The 23,370-nt window shown below is 35.5% G+C and overlaps 1 protein-coding gene across 2 annotated transcripts in view; it reads right to left on the bottom strand.

The window, feature by feature from the left end:
* Nucleotides 1–2,778: 2,778 nt before the first annotated feature.
* Nucleotides 2,779–23,370, bottom strand: part of palm1a (paralemmin 1a) — a 61,811-nt gene continuing 41,219 nt past the window's right edge. Inside the window, exons 4-8 of one of the 2 annotated variants that reach the window (XM_084100779.1) lie at nt 19,260–19,387; nt 15,080–15,188; nt 12,941–12,971; nt 10,762–10,893; nt 2,779–7,813 (exon numbers count right to left, since the gene is read on the bottom strand). In XM_084100779.1, the coding sequence (XP_083956905.1) occupies nt 7,236–7,813; nt 10,762–10,893; nt 12,941–12,971; nt 15,080–15,188; nt 19,260–19,387 (978 nt within the window). In that variant the 3' untranslated portion in view covers nt 2,779–7,235. The remainder of the gene's footprint in view (nt 7,814–10,761; nt 10,894–12,940; nt 12,972–15,079; nt 15,189–19,259; nt 19,388–23,370) is intronic. The other variant, XM_084100780.1, reaches the window with a different exon arrangement.

Below are 23,370 nucleotides of genomic sequence, written 5' to 3'. Positions count from 1 at the left end.
CATGTACATCATATACTTCATTGTCAATAAATACCTTGAGATGGCCTGAAAAACACACAACCATATATTGTCGCATTCGTGTGTTTATTGTCTTCACGTTTCATCAGTCAAAACGTTTCTGTTTTTTATTCAGCTGCTGCTACAGCCAATAGCTGTATGCCTTTGTCCATATAAGGGATATCCTGGAACGTCATAAGTTATTACTTCTTCGAATCCTTTTGGGCTTTCTGTGAAAGAGCGCCCTCCTAGCGCTCCATAATGTTCAGATTGTCTCGTTTTGGAAAAGAATAAAACGATAGGTCATGCATAAGCTATCTTGACTTCTCTTTTAATTTAAATCTAGATTTATTCACATTGGCCTCTACGTGAACACACTTGACCCGCAAAAAAATGCGGGGGACGCATTTATGTTTGGGGGGCTAAAATTGCAAACTTTTGAAAACGGGTTTCAAAATGCAAGATTTTGTAAACAATACCGTTATTGTCTCCATGTAAACTACAAAAATGTGGATTTGTGAAAACGGTTATGCCATGCGTGTTACATGTCCAGTCTATAGATAGGCATAGGCTACTGATAGATAGGCACAAAGTGACCGCCAACTACTGGCCTTGCTTGCATAAAACAGCGTTTTTTAATAGTTTCCGCGGATAAGTGTGAAAGGGATCGCTTTGACAACGTTGTAACGTTAGTCTGGACGCGAAAAACGCAATGGAAAGACTTTTCTGTTTTTAGTACATCGCTGTCTTGTAAACATACCCTTAAGTTAATTAAAAAATTCTAGTGTTTATTTATATGCGTTAAAAAATTACAATATTTACTTATTTTTTTATTTTATTTTATTTTTTAGGTAAACATTTCTTTGCCAAACCACATTCAAATGTATTAAATAAAAATAAAGTACAATGCACAAGTGTTTGCACAAATATTTTAGCTATTTAATAAAAGCATATACTAAAATACTAAAACACTAAAATACACTAGTATTGTACCATTCACATTTATTTAATTTTATTTTATTTACAGATGACTGAAATTCCATATATGTATAAAACTTTAAATATTTTGTAAAGCTGGTCAAGTGAGGCTAGTTTGTCAATTTATTGTTGTAGAATAAAAAAAAAATGTTAAGCCCTAACATACAAGCATTTCTTAAAACATGTATTTGTACAACCTTACCTTAAAATCGCGATCCAGGCTGTTACACAGCACCTGCCAGGGAGGTGTGTACCTGAACATGCTGCTCGGTGTGCGTCTGAGCTGGTGTTTGCTGCAGTACTACTTGCTTATTAGAGTTTCACAGGAAAACCCAGCATGCAGTTATCTCAACTCAGTCCTAATGAGTCCAGTCTGTGGAGGAAGTTGAGTTAATGAGAGGGGAAAGTGAAAGGAAGAGGAAAATCATTTTCATATACCATAAAATGCCAACAATCACCATATCAAATGTACAAATACTCTAGTATGTGTCAGATATTACAAAATATTGTATGATACAATATATTTGCAAAATGTTTTTACTCTCAAAATAAGATATTCTTCCTCTGACTCACCTCATCTTTTGCAGGCCCATGGATACAGCAAGACCATCGTGTTTAATACCGCTGAAAGATACAGTCAAAGCAGGGCCCGGCCTACCCATCAGTAATTCTGCAGGGTTCAGTCTGGTTTAGACCGCATCAGCCACACTTGACACTTTCCCACCCACTACCCATAAAACTTGTGTTTTGGCTCAATTGCTCTAGTAAAGCCCCTCCTCCAATATGGCTGCATGTGTTGTTTACTGTTCTCAGCCAAAACGAGAGGTATCATCTTGGCGAAAATGCCAAAAATGTATGTGGGGTGACCTGGCCCATGGTCAAAGATTCAGTGCATGCATGCGTGTCTGTGAGTGTGCTGAGGGCAGGGATACCAGTCTGGAATACTGCTATAATCAGCAACCTTAGAACAAAAGCTGAGAATACCCCTCTACTATCCAATAATGCACCTCATAGTTGCTCTCTAGCCTGGTCATTTAGTCATTGACAAAGGAAGTGACAATGTCGCAGTGGCTCTCAGATTAGTTCTGAATGGCAGCAGAGTGGCGTTCCTCAGGTCTCGCTACTAGGCCCGCAACGAATTTGTATTTTATAAATCAAGAAAAATGATTTACTTGCTTATTTCCCTTACTCCGTGACTTTGTTCTTTAAAAATCTACTAGTTTGTGTCAGATGTTGATTCAGTAACCACTCTGATGATTCATCAGACTGATTCAAACTGGCAACTGATAAGAGGCATTCCTTCAGGAGTCATACTACACTTGTCATACTGTATGTTTTCAATTCCCTAAAAAGAACTGCCTCATAAGAGTCATGTGTTCTTGAATCAGACTATATTGAGCGTGCTGTATGTTTTCGATTCAATAAGAAGAATCAGCTCATACGAATCATGAGTTTGTGAATCAGATTCCACAGGCCATGCTGTATGTTTTTGAGTCACTAAAAAGAACCGACTCATAAGAGTAATTTGTTCCTTAATCAGACTACACTGGTCGTACTGTATGTTGATTTTACATTTAACAACGCTTTTCTCCAACATTTCTTTGCCATTATTTCGCTATGAACTATATTTGTATTGCATTGCATCCAATACAGACTGCAAACTCACAAAATTATTATTATTTTTTTTGCTTTGCTTTAAAAAAATGCGGAGAAGGGAGTGCTGGTACATAAAGATTTGCACATAGATCCTAAGAAGCACAGGGTACATTTGTTGTTCCAAAGAAAACAAGACAGACGCAGTGATTTCCGTAAAGCACATCACATTTTAATGTCTCGTTCCAACTCTTTCTACAGCTCTGTCAGGTTGATTAGAAAGCAGACCTTCACAACACACAGACAACAGTGGCAGTAATAGCACACACACTCATTATCAGGAGAACCAATAAGAGAGGGCTGTTCAGACAGGCAGAGAAGTACCCCGTCTGGGCCGCCCATTATCAGTACTCATTAGAACCAGGTTATATGTTCCTACATTGTCCTCTGTTCTATCATGCCTTTGAACTCAGCTTGACATCAAGGGTTAGGGGGTTCAAGCACAGGGACATTATCTAACATGGAAATGGATATGTATATGTAGATATGTGTGATTTATGTACCTATAAAAGCATGCAACTATACAAAAGAGATACGCCAGGCCCGTGGCCAGACAACAAGGCATTCAGGGGTGAGGAACAAGTCGGAACTGGAATGTTAGTACTGATGGACAGTAAGGTGAGCGGCAAAAGTGTGAGGCAACCGTGAAACTCACAGTGAAGCAAAGACTTTAAAGGAGGAGTCCCAGATGAGGATTGGGGGAAAAGCAGACTGGTTCTTGATCAGCTGAACCATGAATTATAAACTCATAGATGCTGCTTTACATCTCAAAACTGTGTACATGGAGAAGTGAAAATGTTCAAGTGTGTAAACATGAGGGAACAAGATAAACAGTAATGTTTTTTTGCATTCATGCTGACCTCATTTGGCTCCTGGGCCTCTGAACACACACGCATATTGATTTCCACAGAGCTCATCCCAGTGATTCGGGCAGTTAAACAGATATTACAACTATGTAATTAAAATGGTAGATACATGACACATATTAACTGACATAAATCAAAACACACACTTCATCTAGCACATCTCTACCAGGGCCAATTAATTAATTCCTCTAAAATTACTTCAAAATTTGTCATCAAATTAAATCAATGAAGCAAATAATTTACAAAGTAAGGTACACAACAGATTTAACATTCATGAAGAAACCCTCCAATGTAACGTAATGTACAATTAAAGGTGCATTAAGTAGTTTGGCGCTAATTTTTAAACATGAAAAAATAAATTGTTTTTGCAAAGTGTCATCTGAATGGTGCACACTCACATGAGATGAAGACTGTACTCATAAAAGATGTTAATAAAAAGCGTTTTAAGTATGTATATGCTGTACGCTATTAGCATAGTGTTGTTTGGCGATTCAGAGAGCGAAAATTTGACAATAAACACTCTAATTATAATGCTTGAGTGTTGAGAATATTTTAGACTCTGGTTCATGAGTTCTCAATGCCCTCCAGTGACAATCCATCGGAATTTTAAAAAAAAATTGTAACCTAGGTTCGACATGTTTGCTGAAATCACATCATGTTGGCCAGTTTCACACATGCTCGGAAAACACAAAGGTTTTGAGACTTCATTAGCAGTGTTTTGAAAGCGCCCATCACTACCTGCATGGCCGAAGAAGCAGAAAAAGTCTGAAGCCAGAAGACAAGACAAAAAAAACATGGCATATTACACAAGGTGGAAAGATTTGATGATGGAGAAAATCCTGAGAAGTTATTCAGAAGTTGGTTCTTTTTTGTAAAGGGAATTTATTATTAAATTTATTATGTAAAGGGAATTTATAATAAAAAAGGGAATTTATTATTCTGTAGAAGACTGCTTGCTAAAACTCACTAGATTGATAAAACTCGAGATGATTGTGCTAGACCACATCAATAGATAACGCCATTGTGATATCAGACTACTGGATGCACCTTTAATGTTACTAGCAATTTTCTGTTATGGAAAACATGGAAATAAAAAGCAAAATAAATTTAAAATAGCACCACATTAAACAATAATGCAGTCGATCACCCATCTCTTCAACAAAAACTATGCTTTTTGTTTTAACTGAACCATTTGGCATCATAGCTACTTTAAGGGCAAATCCCAGCCAAAAAATAAAACAATTCCACCTTTTGCCAGAAATGTTAACACTTTTTTTTCTAAAAGTATCTGAGAAAAGAAGAAGAAAAAAATCTTCAATACTTGGCATGGTAACTTATTAAACTTTTTCCTGTCGCCTTGCCACACTTCCCGTCATTTCATCGGAATAGCTAAGGAAGGGCGGATACTGTCCTTCCTGTCTTTCCATTCTTGAACTGTTATGATTGTTGTTTAACTGAGAGAGCTTTGCTTATTCTGACACTAGTTTACACGCATGAGGGCTCTTGCATAGGATTGGCTGCAGCAGTTTTCTAATGTCACATGTTGGAAATGAGCTGTCAATGACCCTTCCTGAATGCTAATGGCAGTGCAGACTGGAATACAATCAAAATACCATCCTGGACACAGCCAGCTTGATACTTCAACAGCTCTTAATGTCAGAACAAGGGCAGGGCTTTTTCAATAATCAAAATGCATATGAGAGATGCGGGTGAAATAAGGATAAGGATAAACTTTATGGTTTTAAATGATGAGAAGGCAAGAAATGATCCAATGCAAGTTTATATCATGCAGCAGTTTGAAAGTAACCAAGAGAACAACTTACTTCTTACTCTTTTTCTCTATTTCCAACAAATAGAGCACTTCAAGTTGGGATAATATATGACAACAAGTGTTTTAGTTAGAACAAAGGAACAATTAAACATGCGTAAGCTCTTTGCTGGACAAGTCTAACTGAGAACGACCACTGTAAAGCCTCACTAAATATCAGAGCTTCCTGAGATATCCTCAGCTCACCTGTCCTATATTTCAATATGAAAGAGTGCAATCTACTGGACTCACGGGAGAACAATAAGAAGAAATACAGATTTTCCTTTAAGGAGGGGAAAATGTCGCTGTATCACTCCCTTGTGAGTGTGTGAGGGATTGCAAAGAAAAATTAAAGGGATGCTCTGAGAAAAGAAAGCGCTTTCAAATATTCTTTCATTTGAAGCAAATAATATTTTGTGAGAATGTAGTCTCAGCATAAAATACAGTTACACATGCATTTACAGGAATGTTGGTTCGATAGAGGTTAAGCTGTGACATGCTTTCATTAAGCAAAAAATTGTTCTAACTCATCCCTAAGTCTGTAAAAAAAAACAAATAAAAAGCATGCATGTAATGCAAGTATAATGGAAGTCTATGGTGGAAGGCATAGGAATAAATTACACATTTTAATAAAGTCTAGCTACAAGAATATACACTACTGTTTAAAAGTTTGGGGTCAGTATGTTTAAAAAAAAATCTATACTTTTTGTTATCAAAAAGTATAGTTTTGATATTAAGTTTATCAAAAATAACAGTAAAGATTTTTATAATATATATATCAAATAAATGCTGTTCTTTTGAACTTTCTATTCAATAAAGAATAATGAAAAAAAAAAATGATGTCCATTTCCACAAAAATATTAAGCACCTTTTCTATCACAGGAATAAATTACATTTTAAAATACATGACAGTTATTTAAAATTGTGATATTACTGTTATACAATATCACTGTTATACTGTATTTTTGCTGTCTTGGTGAACATAAGAGACTTCTTTCAAAAACATTTAAAAAAAAATCTTATCGACCCCAAACATTTGAACAGTAGTCTATGTGCTCCTGTCATGACCATGTAAAGCCAGCAAGGATTTACAGAATGATTTAGACAACAGCTCAAGAATAAATTGTAAAAAATAAAAATAAAATACAAACTTCAAATTTTTGTAAACATATTTTTTTTCTTTATAAACTGAGGAATGAGTCAAAACAATTATCTATATTAATCGAGAGCTTAACGTATATTTAACCCAGACAATTCCTTTAAAACTCCCGTATAATGGTCAATCTGTTTGTTTACAACAATCCTGTCATTTCTAAACAAAGGCGAAGAGCGCTCTGTCAATCTCATGGTTTTATTCCTAGTTTGAGAAAACCAAAATGATAATAATTGAAATACTTATCACAGCTTCATCAGTAATAAATAGAGCGCAATGCACAATGTTGAAAATGTTTTCTTTTATGCGAAAGTGAAAATACTTTGCAGTGCAAATGCTTTGCAAAAAGGGAACTCAAATAAAATAAATATTTCTTTCAAAAACAAATGATGACGTCATATATATTATGTAATTATGTGAGATACTTAATTCCTTTATGGTAGGACTTTAGGATTTAAGAGGCTTGTTGGATACTGATCGGTTCAGTTCAGTTAAAGGGTCTTTAATCTTCAGACTTTTCTCATAGGAGCGCATACGACGCGATTCATTTCAGCCACAATAAAACCAGAAAAAAACTATACGCATAAAATTTAAATGAGGTTAAAGAGTATCAAGGGGAAACGATCAAGCAATATAGAAAATATAAAACCGGTCAAATCAATTAAAGAAACAACAGCTTCTATCAAAAGATAGTGAATGTTTATTCTTTGCCTTGCCAGTTCTCTCTGTATGTTGTTGCATTTCATCTGTAAAGTCCATGTTTGGGAGGGTGCGTTTAGGCTCACATGATGGTGCAGCACTTGCAGGGTTGTTTCTCCTTGCTCTTGACCTCGGCGGCGCCCCCTTCTGGCTGTCCCGACTCTCCTGCCGCCTCTTCAGCCTTCGGTGGCTCTGCTGGGCTGCCATTAGAGGGTGCCTGATCCTGTATGGTGTCACTGCTGCTGGTGGTCTTGGCATCTCCATCCTCTATGACGACCACCTCGGCCTTCACAGTCGTGCTTTCCTGCCCCAAAACCTTCTTTGTTTCATCCTCGTCCTCCACGCTCTGGTAACCCATGAAAACCATCGTAACTGGGTTCTCCGCACTGGCCCCGCCCACTTCTGTCTGAGGTGTCGCGGGTTTCGGTTCTACACCCGTGATCTCCATTATGGGGGTGGAGCCGGCTGCACCTGGGACTACATCTTTCTCAACCTTCTCCACTTTCTCGGCCTGCCCTCGCTCCAGTCGCGGCGTAGTCTTGCCGCTCTCGCTCATGGTCACCTCATCAGCTTTGTGGAGGAGCTCATCCACCTCTGAAGAGCTGAGCTGGTGAACGCCATTGGTTACTGCGCCGTCCACACAGCGCACTTCATGCACCACTGCATAGAGAAAAATAAGACACATGTGATAAGACATCACCCTGACGGACTGATACCCTATATCTCAAATTGACATGACACCCCCTAGAGCAATATCTACCCCCAACATTTGTGGGTCAACGACAAATTTGAGCGTCCAAGTTCAATAATAAAAAAAAATGGCTTAATGGCAAACTAAAGGTCAAAATATCTGATATTTAACCATACTTAATAATAGATTTTCTTTTAATGAGGCATTTACATCATTAAATTATCAGGACAGTTGAATCATTTGAATATTCCCAAAAAAAAAATATCAGAATTAATTTTAATTTAGAAATTAAAAGCATGTCAAAACATTATATGTATAAATGTATTTTTTTTTATTTAAATTTCAATTCAAACAAAAGTGAGTGTCATGTCACTGACCCTTAAATCATCTTTCAGATTATAATAACCAGCACTCAAGCCTTACTCGACAATGCCTATATGAATCCTTTATAAAGTGCTATAGCAAACATTGCAGCACATTTGCCACATATTAACTGCAGGTTTGCTGTAGTCAACAATTTTTTTTTTTTTTTTATTTTTTTTTACAAAGGAAGGATTTATAATACTGTGACTTAATTTCTGTTGGAAAACCACTATTTATTCTACCCATTGACGAACGCATGGAAAGCATACTGTGCACAGTTAGTGACTACTGTTAGCATTGTGTGCCAAGTGCACTTCAATTGCTAGAAATGCTCACTTGACTGAGGGGATCAAACACAGGGAAAGAGTGGCAAGCAGTAAACAGAGCAGGAAGCAAGCAGTGCTACTGGTGTTAGCATTAGCAGCTAGCAGCATACAGTACAAACAGATGCAGTAAATGAAGTGTTGTAATCATCCGTAAAACCTTGGAGAGATATTTAATATGTGATTCATTTATAGCTTTATTGTATAACAACACATTTTAACTGGGAAGGGTGAAGTCAGGCTGGAGGCTCGTGGCTAAGCTTGGCAGCAATGCCCAAAACTAGCAGTCAAGTTGCAGGGTGACCAAATTAGAGTTTAATGAATGCTATGGTCTCTTGTTCTCTATCAGGAAATAATGATGTGTCAACCAAAATCAGGAGTTTGTGGTAACCCTGCATCTAAAGCCATGCTCAGATTAACTTATTCCTTTACGAGAAGTGGTCAGCATTTGATGACAAATCCAGAGTGTTACTTTTACAAAAAAAAATTAAGATTCATATGTGCTAGTTGACACTAACACATCCTCATGTAGTTCCAGACCCATTTGACTCACTTTCTTTGGTGGAACCCAAAAGAGATGTCCAAGCTACTCTTCTCCATACGATAAAAAACATTCAGGGGCCATCAAACTCCAAAAAGGACAAAAAAGTACCATAGTTCTTATGACTCATCATGGCTCATTGGAAAAATGTGCCTGCCTACGTTGGCTGTTGTATTGTGGCAGTTTGGAACTGAAAATGTGCGGTGAGTGGCTCTGAAAGGTTAATGCTCTGTTGTGTTTGAAAATAAACCCTAAACCTAACCAATAGTTTTAATGAAAGCAAACGTGAGATTAAAATGCATTTGCTGAAGCAACCACACCATTTTAACTTGCTGCTGTAAGTCTTTGAGGTCTTTTCTCATGACTCATATTTCACAGGACTGGATACCCGAGCGCTTCAGATCGTAAGTGCAGTGCTCTACCAGTCCCGGGTGAGCTATTAGCAAATTTACTACATCAGAAAAGCCATACATAGCTTTATGTGATGCACACATCAAAATGTATGTTTACAGCATGCTCTTAGTGTTTTGATGAACTGTCTTTATTAATAGATAATCTGCCCCTGTAATCATAATTTGTTTGAAAAGGAATAAAAGACTGTATTTTACTGCCACTAATGTTCATTTCGGCTGGAAACCACCGTCAATTGTATAGGTGCGTTCTTGGAGTTTTGCAAAAATGTATGTATAGAGGCACTTTTTTTCACTTATACTTGTTGCCATCCCAGCTCTTAAATGTCAAACGCCTGTAAATAAATGTAACCCTCATCCTTCCCTCGCACTTTGTAACACATCTTTCCCTCGCGGGTCAAAATGACCCAAAGCCCTAAAATTATACTTTTTTTTTTTCTTTTCAGAAAGCTTATTTTATTTAATTTTGATAATATTTTTTCTATTTTTAATGCAATTTTTTGGGAGATTTTTTGTTCTTTTTTATTTTATTTTCCTTTAAAGTACTAGATTTGATCAATAAATAATAAATAAATAGTAATTTAAGCATATTCCTCACATTCTTTCAACTTAAATTCAAAATAACTCACAATTTCATGTATAACCCTTTTAATTCAGCTCAAAATATCTTACATTGGGTGTCTTTGCCGACCTCTTGTGGGAAAAAAATAATATAACATGATATTTCATGACTCTTGCCACTAGATGGCCTTATAGCTCTATTTGGAGCAAATGAGCTGTTCCACTGGGTCCTAAAGTCAGATGCTCTTCAGTATGCATTCAGATACACATGTAGACATTATAAAATATTTTTTGGGTGAAGTTTTAGCATTTTTAGTTTGAATTTTGAGCATTTTTAGGTTTTTCTCTGTACTGAAGCAACCCGAGGGAAGGATGAGTTAAATATACCACTTGGAAATGTATCATGCCAGGTTTGAGTCAATCATGCTGAATGGAAATGGTTCTCACATGTCACATGACCCACAACAACACAGCAAACTAAAATATGTGAAAATTAGAAAAAATTACGAGAGCTACGGAAGAAAGAAAGTCATACGGGTTTGGAACAACACAAGGGTGTATGATGACATTTTCTGTAATCATTTTTGTGTAAAACAACATAAACATCAGGTTTGGTCAAATAAGATAAACTACAGCTGATATTTTATGTAAACATGCAGACTTCTCGTAAAGTAGGCATATCTAGCAAAGCCACGCACGCCTGCTCTATCGCCAGCCACCTTTCTGTTCATCCTCATAGACCTTGACCCCCTGCAGCGAGAGGTCTTTGGGGAGCAGTGTGTTAGTGGACAGGACTTTGGTCTTGCCAGTCACCAGGTCCTTCTCAACAGTGATCTCTACGGAGTACATCGCTGCAGTGCCAACGAAAGAACACATTACAATCCTGCAATGATGTGCTGTCACACTCACATGAAGTCATTTAACACACACACATACGCACACTTGTTGCGGACCAGTTGCTTTATTCAAACAACCTGTCTGTTGAGCACTATGACAACAATGACAGAGAGAGGTGTTGAAAGACAATATGACTGATAGGCATGACATGGTGCTGTTTGTGTTCTAATGTAATTTATGATAAATTTGATCAATTTAAATCTTAAAAAGATAAACTTAATTGGATATTAGATTTATATATATATATATATATATATATAGAATAATCAGAACTTAGAAATTCCTTGTAACCAGTTTTATATATTTTTTATAAACAAAATACATAAATTATATAAGTCATTAAAAGAAGATTTCATAATACTATTGTTGAGTATTGGAGAAATCTTTAAAAACATTTAAATAATAATAAAAAAATAATAATAATAATAATAAAAAAAAATAAAAAAAAATACACATACACACATATATATATATATATATATATATATATATATATATATATATATATATATATATATATAAATGATATTTAGTCATTTTTTGTGTTTATATTAAAATTATATAATCAGAACTTAGAAATTCCTTATTACCTGTTGTATATTTTATACAAAATATATAATATTTAAATTATATAAAAAAATACTTTTATTTTTTTTTACATATTTTCTTTTCAATATTTTTTATATATATATATATATATAAACAGATACATATAGTTATTTAATCATTTGTTGTATTTTTGTTTGTTTATTTTATTTTTGTAATTCTATCATGGAAAAAAAAATTATAAAAGCCACGTTGACCTAATCCTTTATTAGAGTGACTTCCAAAAAAGCTGTTTCTATTAGATGTTATTCTGCTCACAGACACACACACACACACACACACACACACACACACACACACACACACATGCAAACACACATCAACGGAGAGAATAGAGAATCAGAAGACAAGATTAGAAGAAATCAGCACAATATTAGTACGTTTTTCAACACTGACAGTAGGACAATATTTGTAGTTTGAAACCCACAAGAGTTTATCAACTTTCTGTTTTGTGGTCTAGTCATCTATTACAGTCAAAACACTGTAAATAAATTCAGAGCAGAATTTAGACCTGAAAGCTTTTTTCTGGCAGGTCTTTAGTTTTTATCAAGAGATCTAAAACAGCACCTTTCAGCTTTTGGTCAGTATCTGACTCTAAAACACTGATTCAGCAATCAGTATTGTGAAGTGCTTCTAAACAGACACATAAGGTTTTAACAATGAAACTTTTCTCCAAATTTCTAAATCTGTTTCTAATTAGATATTAGTGCATTTGAATTGGGTAGAAAAAGAAAAATCTAAATATACTATTGGGGTGTATATGCAAGTGTTTAGGACATTTCCCTAGTTCGGCAAAGGCACAGTTAAGGGTCTGAACGGTTTGAGAACCACTGATCTACTGCAATGACATTAATAGGCTAATAGGTCTAAAAGTGTGCTTTTTTGAGCCCAGCGAGAACCTTAACTCTTATTTTGTGCTTCTTTCCATCAGTATGTGGTATTTATCTCAGAATTAGAGAGGTAAAGGGTAAAAACAGCAGGAAGAGTGTGTGATCTCTGCGTGAGCTATGGTTGGACCAACACTCACCTGCTCTCATCATGTCAGAGACACCTCCGGATTTCTCCAGACGAGGGCTGACGTGAACTTTGACCTCTAATTAGGGTCATGAATGAGGACAGAGAAGGACAGAGAATGATAAAAAGGTATAAGAAATGAGAGTGTGGAACAGGAGGGAGAGAGGGAGGATGGGAAGGAGTAGACACAAGACTGACTGCAATGTCCTTTACTCCATTGGATACATGACAAGGATAATCCAGAAACTGGCCTTTTGGCTGTGTAACTTATAATTAGCTGTTTTTGAGATTTCAAAGAGTGTGGAGAAAGAATTCTGATCAAATGTTGATCATGAAAAGGCATGTTAGAGGTGTTTCTGGTGTCAGAGATGGTGATGTTACCTTTTACACCTTTTACAGAGTCTGTCACAACCTGCAAAAAGAGAGAAAAATTAGTTTGATCCAAATGATACATGTTTGTATTAAATATTAAATATCCAAATACAGTCATCTGTCAAATAAATGACAGTACTTTGCTATTGTGAAGATAGACTTTTCTGTTTAATACAAGAGTACTTTTTCATATGAGTGTTAAGTGAGTCTAAACCAGAAACATTCAGGTTTGTATCTGTGCTTGCCTTTCCTCTTAAACCTTCGTGACTTCGATGACTTCGATGTCAGATGACAATGAACCCTTTTTCTTTCTTTTTTTTCTTTTTTTTTACAGTTGGTTGGTGATGACACATTTCCAGTTATCAACATCACAAATCTAATAAAGTTTTTAATATTTATTTATTTTTTAATTAATACATATTTATAGCGCTAAATTTTGTCTTATATTACCTTGGTGTTTCTAATACAATGGCAAATTTGATATCTTTTTTCAAGTTCTGACTGCTGTAATCAATCTCTCGATATTTTTTCCCTCTTTTGGAAAGTCAAAGAAATGCTATTATAGATTTTTTTCCTTTTGATATTGGAGCAAATGGGAATACAGAAATGATATTAGTTGTCATCTCCTGTTTATAACTATGGAAGTTTACCCAACTATGATGACGACTTCTACTTCTGAGAACCCCAGAAATGTAAAAATTTAGATTTCTAAAGATTCCATTTAGATTCCTGAATAAGAGAGACGCATACATCTTTCTGTGGTGTAATATCTTAAAATGTGAATATTTATCCTAAAAATATGAATTACTTTGTTTAAAACTATAGTAATCTAAAAACTGTGAAATAAGTATAAACAATTTAAATATTTATTGTGTGAAAATTATGAATGCCCCGTTAACTTGCTGAGGTGTCCTCATTTTTTAGTTAGTGTATTTGTTTACCAATGACTCGAGACAACAATGTCAGTAAAGACTAGAGCATGCTTGAGGTGAAATATGAGATATGTAATGTGTGAAGAAAAAGAAAAATCAAGCTAAACACTGTATAATGTGTAAGCTTATTATAGGTATTTTCCAATCAAGCTGTAATTTAGTCAAATAATATTTAATTGTGCATACACATAAAATAGTAGCTATAAAAGCAGTCAGTCAGTCATGTAATACTAAAAATGTCATTTCAACATTTCAACCACCATCATTTCCAGAACAGAATGCTATTTAACACAATACATAATTTGAGACGTGGGAATTTTCATTACCTTTCAGAAAAAAGAAAAAAGAAAAAAATTGCATGTGATATGTTTACTGTCATTTGTAAGTATATAACTAGTCAAAGTGTTTTAAGGAATTTTAGCTTTTAAACATCTACCCATAGTTTAATACACACTCCAACTGGTAAAAAAACAACAACATTCAGTTCAGGTCTGAATGTTTTGAAAGCTCTGACTTCTCTCATTCTCTGTCATTTATATGAACAAAAATGGCAGCTGCCTCAACAGTTCAAGACAGTCAGCTACCTCAATACATATTTCATGCGCTTCCTTTTTGCAAAAATTGTAGAGATGATTAGCAAATAAGTATTTTTGCTGTCATCAACGACATGGATCTATTTTTGCCATTCTAAGGGTTTCTATAGAAACTGATCATTTGGCCTTGAACAACTCTAAGTTGTCTTTTCTTAATTCTTAACAGTAATTCCGACATACGTAAAAAGCACATTTATCTGAAGACTTCTTTGGAAATGTATTCAAATTAACACATAAGCTGTAAGCACTAGAGGTCAACATGCACTGGACAGTGACATACTGTATATGATGTTCTTTAGAGGATATAGACCACAACAGAAAAGTCCAATCTGAGAAAATAATGTGTTATAGCAAACGTTTCTGCCGTTGCTATGGAATTCCCTCTGAATGCAGAACACTAACATTTCCAGTGAGTGCAAAAGTCAGTCAGCTGTGAATGTTTCGAGCATGCTGCTTGAGTGAGACAGATTTCTGCACTTTAAGCAGTGATGCCCTTAATCAAGATGGCCTTTGTGTAGCCAGACATGAGACGGCCCCCTATTGTGTGTCATGCTTCAATAGAAGCCTTGGTATCCCCTGCTGCCCAGTTTATGGGTTAGAAAGAGTTGCTGGTCAGAACTCACCATTTTCTCTACTGTCATGGTGTTGACTTCCTGTACTGCGTCTGACAGGTTCTCTTTGGTGGATGTTGCAGACAAACCCGTCTCTAGCTCTTCCAGCTCTCTTTCCAGTCTGGGGTCAATAGAGGGAGAGACAGAGGAAAATAAAAGACATTTTTTAAGTATATTATTTTTATATAACCAATCCATCTTATTTTTAACGTAACAGCGGGCATGGGCATTTCTAACTTAAATGTGCAAGGCTTCCCGTGTCATTCAATAGCCTGTACAAAAATTGCCTGTTATGCTGCTTGATATTTCAAACTATGCTATTTGACATCACATTATTTGAATTTATTATCAGAATTATAAACGCACTGCTTTGTAGTGCAAAATAGTTTTACTTTTTACAGTACTTTGTTATTCTTCTAGTTTTTTACCTATACGTAGCAGCTAAAGAATCAAAAGTCTTGCACATTCAAAGAAAATAGCTTACTTCTGCGTTGCAAGATGAGGTTTCGGAATGGGAATGGGTTTATCTTTATGTAAGGAAAAACACAGTTGTTTCTACAATTAATAATATTCATTTTATACTATGGGGCTGTTCAATGCTTGAATCTGATTGGTTGACAAACGTTTTAAGGTGTGCAATTATTTTCAGGGAAACGCACGGTTAAAGTAGTTCCAGGCTGATCTTAAATTACATGTTCCATATCACTTCGCCAAATGATTTCAGGTATTTTTAAAGGTCCATACAGTCTACAACAGCAAAAGAACCAAAACCCACAACGACAAACAAATAAATATAGTATATAGTAAACAATACACTCTTATGAAAAATGGTTCTAAACAGTACCAAATTAGGGTTCTTCGGCTTGTAACAATAGCAGAACCCTTTTTGTTGCTAAATAGAACCCTTTTTATAAGGTTCCATAAAGAACCATGCTTTGAAAGTGCTATATAGAACCTTAATGGTGTTATAAACAACCTTTTCAACAATGTTTATTTTCATTACTATTAGTATATTATCTTCATATTATTAATATTATTTTTTATAAATTATTTATTAATATTGTGTAGTTTTTTCAGCCCTCTATCTGCCTGGTCTTATATCTTGTTGCCTCTATTTGGGTTTTACATTTTTAAAAAAAACAGCATGTTATTGTTCATGTACTTTTATTTTTTATTGACATTACAGTGCAAATTGAAAATTACAGTGCTCTAATAACAGTTGTTAGCTGAATACATTAATAAATAACAAATGACATTGAACACGATATAGATAATGAAGACCAAGTTCCAGTGAAATATCTTCACAATCCCCTACAATGTCTTTACATCCTTCATTATGTGTGTATTCTGAGCAGTTTCTCTCTTCAGATGATGAGGTTATGGTACGGGACAGCATCTGAAATAAACAATTGAGTTTAGAGTTGCATTGTGTCTCTTCCATTTGATTATGTAAAAACAATTATGTTCATGAAGGCCAAAATTAGCAAAAATGGACAGAATGAGGCCTCTACCATGTTAAAAGGAAAAAGTGATATAAAGTTATGGTATAGCTTGTGACTGGGTATGTTTAGGCATAAAGTCATACAAAAAAAACAAAAACAAACATATGGATCATAAATTCCATATCTCTGTTACTTTCTGGAGAAGAGAAGATGCTTATCCTTAACTGAACAGAGCTGCTCACACTTACATGTTCTGTTAAACTAAAAGAGAAAAATACATGATTGTTAGGAAATGATTGTTACAATATTATGATTGTTACAACAAGTTATAATTTATAGACAATTTAAGAAAGAAATCATTTACCTGTTGAGAGTATGTTGACAGTCAATGAGGAGGCTTTGACAGTTACTGATTTGAAAAACAAAAAGGCGGGAATAAAGAACCCTAAACTCTAACACAAAGAACCATTTCAGCATATAAAGGGTTCTTCAGGACGATACAATACTAAATAGAACCGTTACTGCGTGTAAAGAACCTTTAAAGAACCATATAAAGAACCGACAAATTATTTCCATGTTTTTTTGGCCACAAAATTAAGTTTATTATGTATTTATTATTTATTATGGAAAAGCACATCCTCTCTTACTCCCGCTCCCCCACTCAAACACACACATGATGTAAATATGTTGTCAGTGGCGCTCTGCCGCTCTTTTCTTAAATACTTAAGAAAGTAGTCCTACACACAAGGTGTGCATTATTTTTCTAATAATTTAGCGGCACATTGTCAATTAATCCTTTCTTATTATATACAGTGAGGAAAATAAGTATTTGAACACCCTGCTATTTTGCAAGTTCTCCCACTTGGAAATCATGGAGGGGTCTGAAATTGTCATCGTAGGTGCATGTCCACTGTGAGAGACATAATCTAAAAAAAAAAAAATCCAGAAATCACAATATATGATTTTTTAACTATTTATTTGTATGATACAGCTGCAAATAAGTACTTGAACACCTGTCTATCAGCTAGAATTCTGACCCTCAAAGACCTGTTAGTCTGCCTTTAAAATGTCCACCTCCACTCCATTTATTATCCTAAATTAGATGCACCTGTTTGAGGTCGTTAGCTGCATAAAGACACCTGTCCACCCCAAACAATCAGTAAGAATCCAACTACTAACATGGCCAAGACCAAAGAGCTGTCCAAAGACACTAGAGACAAAATTATACACCTCCACAAGGCTGGAAAGGGCTACGGGGAAATTGCCAAGCAGCTTGGTGAAAAAAGGTCCACTTTTGGAGCAATCATTAGAAAATGGAAGAAGCTAAACATGACTGTCAATCTCCCTCGGACTGGGGCTCCATGCAAGATCTCACCTCGTGGGGACCATTTGGATGATCCAAATGAGTCATGGGAGAAAGTCATGTGGTCAGATGAGACCAAAATAGAACTTTTTGGTCATAATTCCACTAAACGTGTTTGGAGGAAGAAGAATGATGAGTACCATCCCAAGAACACCATCCCTACTGTGAAGCATGGGGGTGGTAGCATCATGCTTTGGGGGTGTTTTTCTGCACATGGGACAGGGCGACTGCACTGTATTAAGGAGAGGATGACCGGGGCCATGTATTGCGAGATTTTGGGGAACAACCTCCTTCCCTCAGTTAGAGCATTGAAGATGGGTCGAGGCTGGGTCTTCCAACATGACAATGACCCGAAGCACACAGCCAGGATAACAAGGAGTGGCTCTGTAAGAAGCATATCAAGGTTCTGGCGTGGCCTAGCCAGTCTCCAGACCTAAACCCAATAGAGAATCTTTGGAGGGAGCTCAAACTCCGTGTTTCTCAGCGACAGCCCAGAAACCTGACTGATCTAGAGAAGATCTGTGTGGAGGAGTGGGCCAAAATCCCTCCTGCAGTGTGTGCAAACCTGGTGAAAAACTACAGGAAACGTTTGACCTCTGTAATTGCAAACAAAGGCTACTGTACCAAATATTAACATTGATTTTCTCAGGTGTTCAAATACTTATTTGCAGCTGTATCATACAAATAAATAGTTAAAAAATCATACATTGTGATTTCTGGATTTTTTTTTTTAGATTATGTCTCTCACAGTGGACATGCACCTACGATGACAATTTCAGACCCCTCCATGATTTCTAAGTGGGAGAACTTGCAAAATAGCAGGGTGTTCAAATACTTATTTTCCTCACTGTATCTTCACCAATTAAAATCCGTTCTCTTTGTTATTTACAATTATGTACACATGTATTAACACATTTTTTGGGTTACAGGACAAAACACTTTCACAAAGTTAAAGGATCTGTGGCAATTAAAATGTGTTCACAGCACACCTTTATGAGAGGGTCTTCCACACCAGGCCTTACTGGCATTGGCTGTTTACTGGCATGATTCACTGGTTGGCATACCAGTTCTGTGCCAGGAGCCCTTGCAGCCAGAGCAGAGATTTAATCAGGGAATGGAGATCCAGACTGACTGCTCTGACCCATGCCACTTTTTCACCATTAGAAATAAACTGAGACAAATCACATAAGAAAAATCTTGGCCACTAGATCCATATTACTCAGTCCAGGCTGATGGATCCCACATTAGGGACTCTAACAGCAGCTGGACTGAAAAACAGAGGCAGGAGACAGACAGACATCTACTTCTATTTACTAGTCCTTTTATAAAAAGTGTCTCCTTTTATAGTTAAATGCAACTCTTTATTGCACTGGTGTGACTGGTTTACCTAAGAATGGTCTCCTCAAGACCTCTGGTTTTGGCCTCGTCTTCCCGCAACTGTTTTGTGGTCTCGTCTTCCTCCGGTCCTGCAGAGGGCGCACCGTCTAGCAGCCATCTTTCCCTCAGTGCCTTTGACTACAAGAAAATGCACATTTTCTGTAAGCAAGGAATACTCAAATGACTTTGTGCATTTGTCAAAATGTGCAATAGGCTAAACAACAGAATATACTCTAGGGAACACTGTATCCCATAATGCAACCTTCTGTGAAACAATGTAACAAATTATATAGAAGCTATCATTGCTATTTTTATTTATTCATTGATTTTATTTTTTTAAATTAATCCAAATGTTTCCACCAAATGTCAAATGTATTTTTTATTTCAATTTTTTTGAGCAGTCAGTTATGGCATTTAATTTAAAAATATTTGAGCATTGATTGCTGCAACTGACCAATCAGAATCAAGTATTTCAAGAGAGCTATGTAACAATGTTGCACATTGTATACTGTTTATTTTTTTATTTTTTTGTAAATAGTATGCAGTATACAGTATAGAAGTAATCAGTATGCTTGTATTCCATTTTGAACACAGTTAATACACTACTGGTCATCATTACAAACTATACAATTTTTAATGTTATGGGAAAAAAGTCTCCAATGTTCAACAAGGCAACATTTAGTTAATCAAAAATACAGTAAAAACAATAATATTGTGAAATATTACAATTTAAAATTAATATTTTTAATATTTTCTGTGATTTCAAAGCTGAATTGTCAACAGTCATTACTCCATTTATCAGTGTCACATGACCCTTCATTCTAATATGTTGTACTCAGGTATCAATAAATTATTACTGGAGCTCAATGATTAATAATGGTTCTTAATATTATCAATTTTAAAAAACATTTTTGCTGCTTAATATTTTTGTGGAAACCATGATACAATTTCAATCTATAAAGATCAAAAGAACAGCATTTTCTTTTACATAGAAAAGTTTTGTAATATTATAAATGTCTTTACAAAATATTACTTACCCCAAACCTTTGAAAGATAGTGTGTTACAGTGGTCACAAAAACAGAAAGCAGCAACATTTTCAACATTGATAATAATAAGAAATAGAGTAATGGCTGCTGAATGGCAAAAAGCTTTGCCATCACAGGAATAAATTACATTTTAAAATATTTTAAAATAGAAAACAGTCTTTAAATTGCAATAATATTTCACATATTACTGTTGTTTAACTGCATTTTGAATCGTTATTGAATATATTCTTTACCAATGCAAACACAGATTTAGGGTAAAGATGGTGTTGTTACAATGAAGTTACAATGTTGCTACAATCGTTTTAACCAATATCCCCCAATACAGGTCTTGACTGGTTTAGAGAAGAAATAAAAAAAAATTATAATAATAAAAAAAAGCAAGATTGAGTGACTTAGATTTGGAAAGTGATGAACATTATAGAAAATTTCCATGGCAAAAATAAATAAATTGTATATATATATGTATAGATAAAAGTGATTCATGCATCAGTTGAACAATGATGATAGTTACACATGACCCAAAAGAGTTTAAATTATGTTGTCTCCTGCCTTTGGAGATCTCCTATGAGAGAAGAGATCTTTACTAACCAAATAGTGCACAGCTCTTGCTCTCAGAGCCTGAATTATTCAGTTAATTGGCACTAAAATCTAAGTGTTGAGCTGGCAAGCTGCCTCGGCACCAAACCAGGCACTGCTCTGATTTACTCTCTGAAACTGATCTTACCCTCTTCTTGACTCTTAAAGCCTGATGGTTGCTTATTGGTAAGCATTAAACTATATGCCAGTTTGTTTGCCATTCACAAACTGCATAAGATGTCACGTGTATAGGCTGTCCTGTACCCAGCCCATTTCCAGCAACCATTAAAAAAAGTCTTCAGCTAAGTACAGTTCCTTCAAAATTTCAGGAATATAGACTGGGCGGGGTAATAATGCTGCTATGCAAACCTTTTACAGTAGCTCATGCAAATCCAAATCCAATCCTTTTTGCTGATTTTAGTATACTGCAGTCCTAGCATCATTTATGTTGATTAGTTCTTTTATTGCAATATATGGATATCTAACAGGCAGACAAAAAAGAAAAATCATAGATAAGACTTATAAGCATTATGGAAGTGAGTTGTATTATTTGGTGGCTGTCCAGCCCCTAAAGGGCTCTTGGCATTAACTGCTAAATGCTCTGCAGGCCTCGGACATTCCTGTCTCTCCCAGCTGTTACTGATCAAACCTTTGAAGATGGCCGTCTTCTTCCTTTCTGTCAAGTCATAACATTCTTTATGTGCTAATTCTACATTATATATTTTGATTCATGCATAATAGTTCATGAATACCCGTTCTGTCTTCTCTAAGCTATTTCTGGGTCAATAGTTCAGATTTGTTCTTGCCCTGGCAGTTTTTTTACTGATATATAAAATTGTTCAGCTTTATTTACAGAAAAAAATAATTTCTTAACCATTAATTAATTAATTAATTGTTTGTTTTTACAAAGAGCAATATTTTTATTAATACAATGTTTGTAAATATTATAACTATATATATATATATATACAGTGGTGGTCAGAATTAATGGCACCCCTGGTAAATATGATAAAAAATGGCTGTAAAAAATAAATCTGCATTGTTTATCCTTTTGATCTTTCATTAAAAAAATTTGCAAAAATCAAACCTTTCATTGAAGTAAAAGAATTGAAAGTGGGGGGTAAATAACATTATAAAATAAATGTTTTTCTCCAAAACACGTCGGCCACAATTATTGGTACCCTGTTATTAAATACTTTTTGCAATCTCCTTTTGCCAAGATAACAGATCTGAGTCGTCTTCTATAATGCTTGATGAGTTTGGAGAATAACTGATAAGAGATCAGAGACCATTCCTCCATTCTCTCCAGATCCTTCAGATTCACAATTTCATGTTGGTGCTTCTTCTCTTCAGTTCATCCCACTCATTTTCTATATGGCTCAGTTTAGGGGACTGGGACGGTCATGGCAGAAGCTTCATTTTGTGCTCAGTGACCCATTTTTGTGTTGATTTTGATGTTTGTTTTGGACCGTTGTCCTGATGGAAGATCCAACCACGGCCCATTATAAGATTTCTAGCAGAGGCAGACAGGTTTTGATTTTTTATCTGTTGGTATTTGCTAGAATCCATAATGCCATGTATCTGAACAAGAAGTCCAGGACCTCCAGCAAAAAAATAGGCCAACAACATATAAGATCCAGCAGTATATTTAACCGTAGGCATGGGGTACTTTTTATCCCTGTTTGCACCAAACACATCTGGTGGGTTTGCTGCCAAAAAGCCCTTTTTTTGTTTCATCTGACCACAGAATCCGGTCCCTTTTGAAGGTCCAGTCATGTCTGACCACTGAATATGCTGGAGTTTATTTTTGGAGGAGCGAGGAGGATTTTTCTTGAAACCCTCCCAAACAACATGTGGGGATGTAGGGGTTGTTTGATTTTTTTTTTTTTTAGGCTTTCTGACGCCCAAGACTCAAGTAATCTCTGCAATTCTCCATCTGTGATCCTTGGAGAGTCTTTGGCCACTCAAACTTTCCTCCTCACCGTCCATTAAGACAATATAGACACACGTCCTCTTCCTGGCAGATTCGTAACATCTTTAGTTGATTGGAACTTCTTAATTATTGCCCTGATGGTCAAAATGGGGATTTTCAATTCTTTAGCTATTTTCTTACATTCACTTTCTATTTTGTGAAGCTCAACAATCTTTTGATGCACATCAGAACTATATTCTTTGGTTTTACTCATTGTGATGGATGAGCAAGGGAATTTGGCCTTTGTGTATTCGTCATATTTAAACTCCTGTGAAACAAGAAGTCATAGCAAGACAATTTCATGTTCCTAGTCACCCTGTGCTAAATAAAGGTAAATATTAATGGGAATATACTTCAGAGATATTTTACTCATAAAAAATTCTAGGGGTGCCAATAATTGTGGCCGACGTGTTTTGGAGAAAAACATTTATTTCATAATGTGATTTACCCCCCACTTTCAATTCTTTTACTTCAATGAAAGAAGTATATATATATATATATATATATATATATATATATATAGTGA

Source organism: Abramis brama, assembly GCF_963993115.1.
Source record: "Abramis brama genome assembly, chromosome: 23".
In the NCBI taxonomy this organism is placed as follows: domain Eukaryota; kingdom Metazoa; phylum Chordata; class Actinopteri; order Cypriniformes; family Leuciscidae; genus Abramis; species Abramis brama.
This window is presented reverse-complemented; position numbering and strand designations above follow the sequence as displayed.